The sequence below is a fragment of the Poecilia latipinna genome, unplaced genomic scaffold (assembly GCF_001443285.1).
Source record: "Poecilia latipinna isolate Pla-1442-1.1 unplaced genomic scaffold, P_latipinna-1.0 Scaffold2266, whole genome shotgun sequence".
In the NCBI taxonomy this organism is placed as follows: domain Eukaryota; kingdom Metazoa; phylum Chordata; class Actinopteri; order Cyprinodontiformes; family Poeciliidae; genus Poecilia; species Poecilia latipinna.
In genome coordinates this window covers 186,197-195,137 of record NW_015114882.1, presented here as the reverse complement: position 1 = coordinate 195,137, position 8,941 = coordinate 186,197, and the positions used below count along the sequence as shown (strand labels likewise).

Sequence of the window (8,941 nt, the reverse complement as noted above, 5' to 3'; positions counted from 1 at the left end):
CCAGGACCCAGAGCCCGGTCCGACAGGTACGAGTACCCGGCCCCGGTCCGACAGGTACCAGGACCCGGACCCGGTCCGACAGGTACCAGGACCCGGACCCGGTCCGACAGGTACCAGGACCAGGTCCGACAGGTACCAGAGCCCGGTCCGACAGGTACCAGGTACCAGAGCCCGGTCCGACAGGTACCAGGACCCAGAGCCCGGTCCGACAGGTACCAGGACCCGGACCCGGTCCGACAGGTACCAGAGCCTGGTCCGACAGGTACCAGGACCCGGACCCGGTCCGACAGGTACCAGGACCAGGTCTGACAGGTACCAGGACCAGGTCCGACAGGTACCAGAGCCCGGGTCGATGCTCACCTTCTCGTGAGCTCTCCTCTGCTCCGGGTCGTGGGGGTGGAGCACCTGCAGGCGACACACCTCACACAGGTCACCATGGAGATACGGGCAGCTGTCGCCATAGAAACAGTGTCCAGCGGCGGCGTACGGACAGAGCTGATAGGCTCCACCCACCGCGTGAGGCTCTGCAGGAAAAAGGATAGGTAAAAAGGAAGTTGTCATCAGCCAATCGGATGGCTCCATTCAGGACCCACCTGGTTCTGGAGCTGACCCGTCCAGCCCGGTTCTGATGGCTTCCACGTAGGACTGCGGAGTGGCCGCCGCCTCCGGTACCGCCGGGATCGGACCGTCTGACAGGCTGCCAAAGGTCCGATCGCCGCACAGTGCTGAGGAACAGGAAGGGGCGGGTCACACGCCGAGCAGCACACCTGGACTCACCTGTCCCAACACCTGGACCCGACCCGTAAGCAAACCCATGGTACTATCAGAACCCAGGAGTTACCAGATTATTGGGTTCTGGAGATCTGAATTTTGTACAATTTTGATATTTTTTCCACCTGGGTTTCCACTGTTCAGAGTGATGTCATCACCCAGGGCGGCCATCTTGTTTGACAGTTTCTGTTTATTTGGATTCAGGTAAACTCTACATTCAGGAAATGGCTTTTATTTTAAATTAAGAGAATAAAAACAAGAAAGCAGTCGTAATTTTAGGAGAATAAAATCTTAATTTTATGCAAACACAAAAAATTTTAAATTAAAATGATGAATGTTGAGCATCTTGTGAAGTTATACTTTGGTGTCAGTTTTACAGATTATACTTAATAAACACGTCAGCATCAAATTATTTTCAGTAGCTGAACCTTGAGTCGATTGGTCAAACTGAGTATTTCAGAGAATAAGGAACTAATCAGATCTTTTCTACAGAAGCTTTTTTTCTCACTAAATTGACTTATTTCTTGTAATTTGATTATGTTTGTTCTGGTGGAATTGTGTCTTTTCTGCTAATATTATGACTTTATTCCCATAATTAAACAGAAATTCTCGCACTCTGATGCTGATCCAACTGACAGATGGAATGATTGAAATAAAATCCACTTTTTAAAAATATTTTCTGGCATTTGCAATTTCTTTTTTGGAAAAGAAAGCGAGAAAAAAAAAATCAAGTAAAATTGAGTCAGTTATGAAAAAATCTGCAGCAGCTCAGGTGTGTCCTTACCTCTGTCCTTCAGGACCAAAGGCTTCTTCCCTTCACCTCTGACTCCTCTGCCTGCACCTGCTGGGTCCGCAGAAGCTCCGCCCCCTCCTCTCATTGAATGTTTCACGTGATCATACCTGGACACACAGCACACCTGTCATGTACCTGGAAGGTTAGACAGGTCAGCTGTCAGGGGCAGGTGCACCTCACCTGCAGCGCTCTCCGTAGGCGCAGGTTCCCCTCTGGTAGTACTTGCAGATGGTGGACGGTTTGCTGTTGTTCAGGTCATGAGAGAACAGGCAGTTGCTGCCCTCCCTGCAGACTCCGTGGAGGAAATACCTGCAACAAACCTGGACACGTGACTCACCTGGCAGTCACCTATTCAGTCCACTCAGGTACATTCAGACAGACCTTTGCTAAAGATTGGGTCATTTAAAACTGCAGTATGTAACTTTTATAAAACATTTTTTACACATTTGTTTAAACTGTCACCATGTTGTGGCAGTTTGGTGTGAGACACAATCTAAAAAAAAATTAGTTCCTCTGCTTTCTCCCAGTAGCAGTCTGGATTACAGTAAGTCTGAAGAAGCCTCTGACTGAAGATACTCCTCTTTTCCACGACAGTCTCATGAAGCGGATGGTCAGGGTTGGCCATCATTTTCTTGATTTTAAGAATAATATCCCACCCACCTCTGCTATGCTGCAGCTAGCATAGCACGTTATGAATGCTCAAACTAGTAGCGTATCCTGTGACTGTAAATTGTTTCTCCGCCACTGGAACATTTAGCAACAAGTACATAAAGTTGATTGACTGCACTAAGCCCCTCCTCGTGGCTCTGATTGGTTGTTTGTGGTTAGTAGCGATTCATTTCTTCCAGTAGCTCAGAGATCGATATTTTTACAGATTTGACTTTAACAAACTGTCACAAAATGGCGACAGTTTTAACAAATACGTAAAAAACATTTTCTTCATAAAAGTTACATACTGCAGCTTCAATCTGCTCAGAACCAGAACTTTATCTGAGACAGTTACATCTCCGATCAGGAGAACTGCAGAATGAAACCGGTTCCGATCCGGTTTAATTGGACAGCAGAGGTTCGGACGGAACTCGACCTTTTGCAGTCACACTAACTGGACCGAACCGGGTGGGAAGAGCACCAGGATCGGAACCAGACGCAAGCAGCGATGTTCTGCCCTAAACTATAGTTTCCATGGTAACGGCAGGACTCGGGCAGCTTACTGATCAATCGGCTGATCAGATGAATAGCTGCGCATGCTCACACAGGTAAGCATAGCCAGCGGCAGAGCTAGCGGCTAAAAACATTAGCTTTACGGCAGCGCGTGCGCAGTGACGGTCCTGAGTTAGTCGGACTGGTAGCTTAAAGACAGAGACACAGCAAAGAGCGCGCGCTCACCTGCAGGTCACCTGTCTGGTGCTCATCTTCTTCGTCGTGGTCTGCGATCAGCTGCCGGAAGTGTGCTGCTGGTTCTCCGCTCTAAGAGCTCCGGGAGTAAGCAGCAGAAGGAGGAACGTTCCTGCAGCTGCAGAAAATAGCGCCATCCTGCGAATGTTCTGGTCCAGTTCTGGTCCGGTTCTGCTCCCGTGAATTCATGTTATCCTGCTGTGATTTTAACTATCCAAAAAGGAGCTCTTTGATTCCAGACTGACCCAGTGTGTGTTACTGTTTCTGGTTCTGTCTCATCAGCCCAGGGAGGTTCGGTTTCAGGTTGGATGTTTTCTGCTCTCACCTGGCGGACTTTCACCTGTTCAGGTTTAGGATTACTGATTTGTATTCCTGGAGGTTCTGGGTTCCGGCTCTGGTTTGTGTTTCAGGTCACAGGCTGTTGATTCTGTTCCAGGTTCTTTTGGATCAGAACCTAAAACAGAACCATAACTGTTCTGTCTGCGTGGTCCAAATCAGCTGCTAAGCTTTATATTCACCAGCTTACAGAAAAAAACCTGATTATCTTAGTTTAACAATTTATAGCTCTTTATTCAATTTAATTTATGTAGATATTAATTGGTCTTGGGTAACAGGTGGCGTCCCACAGCTCACCTGTTTGGTACTAATGAACCAAACAGTCATAGTTTGACTGGGAGGAAGCAGGGCTACCCAAAGAGAACCCATTCATAATAACTCCATGCAGAAAGGCCCCAGGCTGGGATTCCAACCCAGGACCTCTATGCTACCTCCTGAGGCACCCTGGAGGAACCTCAAGGGTTCCTTGGATTCATGTACTTCAATCCCCAAGTACACCAGGGACCCTCATGTACCCCTAATGAATCCCCTGACAAATCCCCCCAAAGTCCCTGAGGAACCCCAAGGTTCATCAGCCACCTGATGAACCGAACCCTTCAGGAACCCCTTAGACTTTCCTGTTCCTGGACTTCCTGAACTCAGGGTATTTCCTGGGTCCAGCTCAGGTGTGCCAGTTTACCTGCAGACAGAGGATAATTTCACCTGTTCCTCAGAGATGATGAATGGCTGAAGAGGAAAGTGTGACATTTGACCCCAGATGAGTCTATCTCTGTCAGACTCACCTGAGCTCACTGATCAGATCGCCGTCTGACAAGTGAGACGGAAAATATTCAGTGAGAACCAATCAGGAGGCAACACCTGGAAGCTTCCTGTTTCAGCTTTCAAGTCAGAATTTTTCTGCGGGTTTGGGTCAGAACCAGAACACCCAACCAGTCTTCAGACCTCAGAGTATAAAGCTGAACACGTCCTGCTCTGTCCATGTTTCCATGGTAACAATGCAGACACAGTCCAGAGGTCACCTGCTCAGACTGACTCACCTCCAGGTGAAACAGGTCACATGACCACCTGCCTGACACCAGAACACCTGATAGGCTGGAGCCAGGTCTGTGATGTCATCTGATAGGCTGTATCCAGGCAACCAGAGGAGGAGGCGGGGAGAAGAAGCTAAAGAGAGGAGGAGGAAGAGGAGTGGGTCAGACTGCCAAGCAGCTGAGGAGGAGATGGAGCAAAGCGTCATCCACCTGAGCCACTGCCAGAAGGAGATCTTCTGCTTCACGGTGCCTGAGGTGTGTCCGAGCTGCGGGGAGGAGCTGAAGGGCCGCAGACTGCATGAGGCACCGGTGAGTCTGCCGTCCCCCTTCACCGATGGACACAAGACCTCCTGCTGCCTGCTGGTCGCTCCTGCACACAACAACCAGGACAGGTAACAGCACATCTGCACAGGTACACCCAGGATAGCCTGCAGAAAACACTCAGCCAACAGCTGTTAGAACCCATTAGAACCAGCATCAGTCTGGATTGGTGGGTGATGAGGTTTCCTGTTAATGCTGGTCTGGAACACCTGAGCTCTTTACCTGAAAACCTTACATCAGTTACTTGCAGGTGACTGGTTTGCAGGTCAGAAAACCAGTTTGGAGTATGACACCAGTCTAACCAGTGTGTCCTCCTCTGTCCCTCAGAGACTTTACTGGGACATCAGACCTGCACACTGGCATCTCCAACACTAAAGGTATGAACCTGAGACAAGGGCCTTTGTCCAGGTAAGGAGGCCTACAGGTCACCTGGGTGATGCCACCGCTCTGTCTCACCTGACTCTGTCTCACCTGTATATTTATCCAGGTGTTGTTTATAACTACACTCAGGATGGCGTGCGGCGAGATCAGAGTGGGTGGAGCCGCTGTGTCAGCGTCCCCCTGGTCCGACCCGACATGTTCCACCTGCTGGCTCAGTGGGACCAGTACCTGGAGACGTTCTCTGAGGGACCCGCCTGGGACCCAGTGTGGCAGAAGTAGGTTCCACCCAAAGCCCCTGTCTCACTACCTGTCCTCTCTGACTCACCTGTCGGTCTCTCAGGTTCCATGAGGAAGACCACAACTGCTTCAGCTTCTGCCTCCAGTTCCTGAACGGCGTCCTGGCCATGGAGGGTCGCGGCACTCTGAGCCGGGATGACTTCACCCGCTGCTTCATCCTGCCGAGGATGAGGAGGGTGTCAAAGTACACCACGCTGATCCGGCACCTGCAGGAACACCAGTACTACCTGGCAGACAGGCAGGAGACACTGGGATACGGGCAGGAAGAGTCGGTCGCCACCAGTTAAACCAATCAATCCACCAGTTAAAACAACCATACTACCAGTTAAACTAGTCTCAGTATTGTTGAAGCTAAATAGCTGAAACAGCAACCTGACCACTAGTTAAATCAGTCTGGTCAACTGGTCTGTTTTGGTGTGACATGAATGTTTATTTATTGTTTGTAAATAAAGGTGAATATTTTCATAAACCATAACAGAGTTTCAGACATCTGTGTTTTGGATGAAGCATCTAAAGCAGGAAGTCTTTCCACCAATCAGGAAGAAGCTGAGGTTAGAGGAGGAACCAAAGAGAGAGAAGAGTTGGTTCCAGCAGCTTGAATGGACTGGTTCTGATCTGAACTGGGTTTGTGGACTAGAAGTAGAGTATTGTTCTTCATGGCAATTACAGATTATTGAGCTGAGCTTTATTGATTTCAGCTAAAGAAGGATGGAGAGAAACCGTTCTCGGTTCCCTCCCGGGGAACGGAACCGAAACCAGAACCACCCGAAACCCTGGAAGTATAAGCAGGTGGAGTAATAGTTCTGGTCTCATTAGCAACCGATTAATATTCTGTAGAGGCGAATTATCCAGCAGATGGCAGTAGAGCAATTATTTGGACGCAATCAAACCGCAAAGAAGAAGTTCCGAATGGAGTTTCCAGCCGGACACAGTTTTTGTAACACCGCCTCAGCTCCCACGAACGAACCACGGCGTTTAAACTTGAGATTGGACCCAACTCTGGCCGTCTGGAACCGGCGGAATGCAGGCGGAGTTCCGGCCTCCTCGGAGGAGAACCCGGGTTTCTGAGGACTACAAGGCTCCGCTGCCGCTGATCCGGAACCGGCAGGACAGGAAGCATTACCGGGGGGAGCTGGTCCACCAGCAGGTTCTGGTCTGCCATCCCGACCACATCCAGAGCATCCACAACCAGGTCAGAACCAGATCCAGGTTCAGTAGAACCAAGTATGAACCAGCAGATGCAGGTCCAGAACCAGGTTCAGATCCAGTAGAGCCAGGTCCAAACTGTGTAGCTTCAGATGGGTTTTGCCCTTAGTATCGTCTCTCAGGCTAAATGTGTTTGTCGTTTTAGGGCTACTTTGGAAAAGGGGTTCTGTCCAGAGCCCGACCGGAACACAGGATTTCCGACCAATGGGAGCGTGAGTTTCCACCCACACAATGACATCATCTTCAGTCATCCAATCTGTGCTGACCTCTGTTTTCGTCACAGAACACAAAGGTGTGCTTCTACCTGTCATCTCTCAGTCCAGGTACGTGACATCACATCCTGTCTGCTTACACAGTGACATCACATCCTGTCTGTGGTGATAGTGTCACATGTCTGACCCTCACAGGTATGAAGAGCTGCTCAGGTGGGCAGAGGCAGAGCTTTCTTCTCAGCAATTGGATGAAGAGGCGGCCAATCAGACGCTGCTGGCTCTGACTGAGACTGTGGAGGAGGAAGAGGAGGAAAATGGAGCAGAAGAAGAGCCAGGGGGCGGAGCCTGTGTCCTAATGAAGAGGCTAGGGGCGGAGTCAACGCCAGAGGACAGAAACTGCAGGTAGAGTTCAGCACCCAGAGAGACCGGTTCTGAGGCAGAACCAGACTGAACCTGTTTCCTGTCAATGTTCAGGTCCGACCCACAGAACCTAGACCAGGACGTAGAACCCAACTCTGACTCCGACTCTGAGACCGGTTCTGGTGTCCGTGTTCCGGGTCCTGGTTATGTCCTGGTGGACCTGGAAGCTCAGGTGGGTCCTCACCTGAGACAGTGGCTGCTGGTGTTTCTCTGCTGCTGCTGTTCATTTCTTGTTATTTCCATGGTTACAGGATGGAGGCGGAGCCAGGGAGGTGAGGCGGAGTCCTCTGGCTCTTACAGAGTACCTGCAGCTGAGCCTGGAGGAGGTAACACACCTGAGTCAGCACAGCAACTATGAAGGCAGTGAGACTGATCTACTTGCATATTTCTATGAGAAGGAATGATGATTCGATTTATGTGCATTTAAGTCTTGCAAACGCTCATTGAATAGCACTCTCACTCAGCCTGATCTAGGCTAAAACCAACCAAACCAGCAGCCAATCACAGACGAGTCTTTTTCATCCAATCAGTTTTTTCCTAGGAAATACTGAAAAACAACCAATTAGTGCACCAAAAGGCCAAAATTTCACGCCTAATCTGCTCACCTGTCTGACCTGCAGGCCTTCTTCCTGGTCTACAGCCTTGGCGTTCTGTCTGTCTACCAGCAGCAGGTGAGGCTCTCATTTGGACCTCTGATGCGTTTTGTCAGGATGTGACCTCATCATCTCTGTCCTGTCTTCTGATTGGTCAGGAGCCCCTGTCAGTCGTGGAGTTGTGGAGGACGTTTCGGTTGCTGCGTCCCGACTTCGTCAGTTCATACGCTGCGTACCATCACTTCCGCAGCAGGGGCTGGGTCCCTAAGGGAGGAGGCGGGGCCAAATACGGCGTTGATCTCAGTAAGGCTCAGTCAACTGTGAGCTGTCAGTCAGAGTGCAGGGAAAAGCTGGAGCTGTTCCAGGCCCTGGATTAGAACCAGGACACATTCTGCTAGTCTGTGGACTTATCAGGTGTGTTTTCTCATCTGGTTCTGGTTTCAGTGCTCTACAGGAAGGGACCACCTTTCTACCACGCCAGGTAACGCTCACCTGTTCTGGTCTCCAGAAGTTCGCTCTGTGTTCAGGTGAAGGTCAGACATGTTGTCTCTTCCAGAGCCGTCTTGTTCCACTCTGGGTTGGGAGCTCCTGACGGATCATCCCGTGTCTAGTTTCTGAAAACGATTAGAAATGCTGCAGAGGAGGGCCTCACAGATTGTCCCTGTCCTCTTGCCGTAGCTACTCAGTGGTGGTGGAGAGGACTGGTGAATCGTTGGGGGGTGCGGCGCTGCGCCCGTTTTCCTGGCGCTCTCTGGCGGCTCTCAGCAGGATCACAGCCAGTGTCTCCAAGGTAACTGCTCCACCTGTCGCTGCTACCTGGTGCTGCCGCTGATCTTTCTTAATGGTGGATCCTGATTGGTTCCCAGGAGTTGATGCTATGTTACATCATCTACCCAACTGACCTATCAGAGGATGACCTGGATTCACCTGTGTGCCTGAGCAGATTAAAGGTTCAGGTAAAGATCAACTACCTGTCTCCACATCACGAGTTACCATAGTAACTGCCTGTGTTTTTTTTTTTTTCAAACTTACTTTATTTTGAACAAATAACATTATAAAGAAAGATCTTCAACACAATAATTAATATTTGATTGCATTAAACAAAACATTATAAACAGAAATAATGGTTAAAAAAAAAAAAATAAATAAATAATTTTTAATTATTTATTTTTATTATATCTATAT

General features: G+C 49.5%; 4 protein-coding genes across 8 annotated transcripts in view; 3 read left to right on the top strand and 1 right to left on the bottom strand.

Annotated features, from left to right (window-relative positions):
* Positions 1–347, top strand: part of LOC106937052 (collectin-12-like) — a 4,357-nt gene extending 4,010 nt beyond the window's left edge. Inside the window, exons 3-4 of one of the 3 annotated variants that reach the window (XM_015018366.1) lie at positions 124–161; positions 198–347. In XM_015018366.1, coding sequence (XP_014873852.1) covers positions 124–161; positions 198–309 — 150 coding nt within the window. In that variant the 3' untranslated portion in view covers positions 310–347. Of the gene's footprint in view, positions 1–123 lie in introns of all 3 variants that reach the window. The other 2 variants (XM_015018367.1, XM_015018365.1) reach the window with 2 other exon arrangements.
* mkrn2 (makorin, ring finger protein, 2) overlaps positions 1–3,080 on the bottom strand; it is an 8,147-nt gene extending 5,067 nt beyond the window's left edge. Inside the window, exons 1-5 of one of the 2 annotated variants that reach the window (XM_015018359.1) lie at positions 2,951–3,080; positions 1,745–1,873; positions 1,556–1,671; positions 594–725; positions 361–524 (exon numbers count right to left, since the gene is read on the bottom strand). In XM_015018359.1, coding sequence (XP_014873845.1) covers positions 361–524; positions 594–725; positions 1,556–1,671; positions 1,745–1,873; positions 2,951–2,976 — 567 coding nt within the window. In that variant the 5' untranslated portion in view covers positions 2,977–3,080. Of the gene's footprint in view, positions 1–360; positions 525–593; positions 726–1,555; positions 1,672–1,744; positions 1,874–2,648; positions 2,901–2,950 lie in introns of those variants that run through there. The other variant, XM_015018360.1, reaches the window with a different exon arrangement.
* LOC106937051 (MKRN2 opposite strand protein) lies at positions 3,024–5,800 on the top strand. Of its 2 annotated transcripts, XM_015018364.1 has the most exons (5): positions 3,024–3,105; positions 4,419–4,718; positions 4,975–5,024; positions 5,135–5,303; positions 5,369–5,800. In XM_015018364.1, coding segments are annotated over exons 1-5 (765 nt in total). In that variant the 5' UTR covers positions 3,024–3,103; the 3' UTR covers positions 5,613–5,800. The 2 variants fall into 2 exon arrangements, with proteins under 2 accessions (XP_014873850.1, XP_014873849.1); XM_015018363.1 differs by lacking the exon at positions 3,024–3,105 and having other exon boundaries at positions 4,390–4,718.
* Positions 5,801–5,900: 100 nt separating this feature from the next.
* Positions 5,901–8,941, top strand: part of tsen2 (TSEN2 tRNA splicing endonuclease subunit) — a 7,802-nt gene continuing 4,761 nt past the window's right edge. Inside the window, exons 1-11 of the mRNA XM_015018361.1 lie at positions 5,901–6,517; positions 6,677–6,743; positions 6,815–6,854; positions 6,939–7,145; positions 7,218–7,335; positions 7,415–7,489; positions 7,784–7,834; positions 7,915–8,059; positions 8,201–8,237; positions 8,435–8,546; positions 8,623–8,712. Of these exons, the coding sequence (XP_014873847.1) occupies positions 6,347–6,517; positions 6,677–6,743; positions 6,815–6,854; positions 6,939–7,145; positions 7,218–7,335; positions 7,415–7,489; positions 7,784–7,834; positions 7,915–8,059; positions 8,201–8,237; positions 8,435–8,546; positions 8,623–8,712 (1,113 nt within the window). The 5' untranslated portion in view covers positions 5,901–6,346. The remainder of the gene's footprint in view (positions 6,518–6,676; positions 6,744–6,814; positions 6,855–6,938; positions 7,146–7,217; positions 7,336–7,414; positions 7,490–7,783; positions 7,835–7,914; positions 8,060–8,200; positions 8,238–8,434; positions 8,547–8,622; positions 8,713–8,941) is intronic.

Excerpts from the sequence above, each read along its gene's own strand:
- LOC106937051 (XM_015018363.1), top strand. The coding sequence starts at position 4,405 with ATGTCATCTGATAGGCTGTATCCAGGCAACCAGAGGAGGAGGCGGGGA. Across the intron at positions 4,719-4,974 it reads GCACACAACAACCAGGACAG|AGACTTTACTGGGACATCAG; the intron begins GTAACAGCACAT and ends TCTGTCCCTCAG. Across the intron at positions 5,304-5,368 it reads TGGGACCCAGTGTGGCAGAA|GTTCCATGAGGAAGACCACA; the intron begins GTAGGTTCCACC and ends TCGGTCTCTCAG.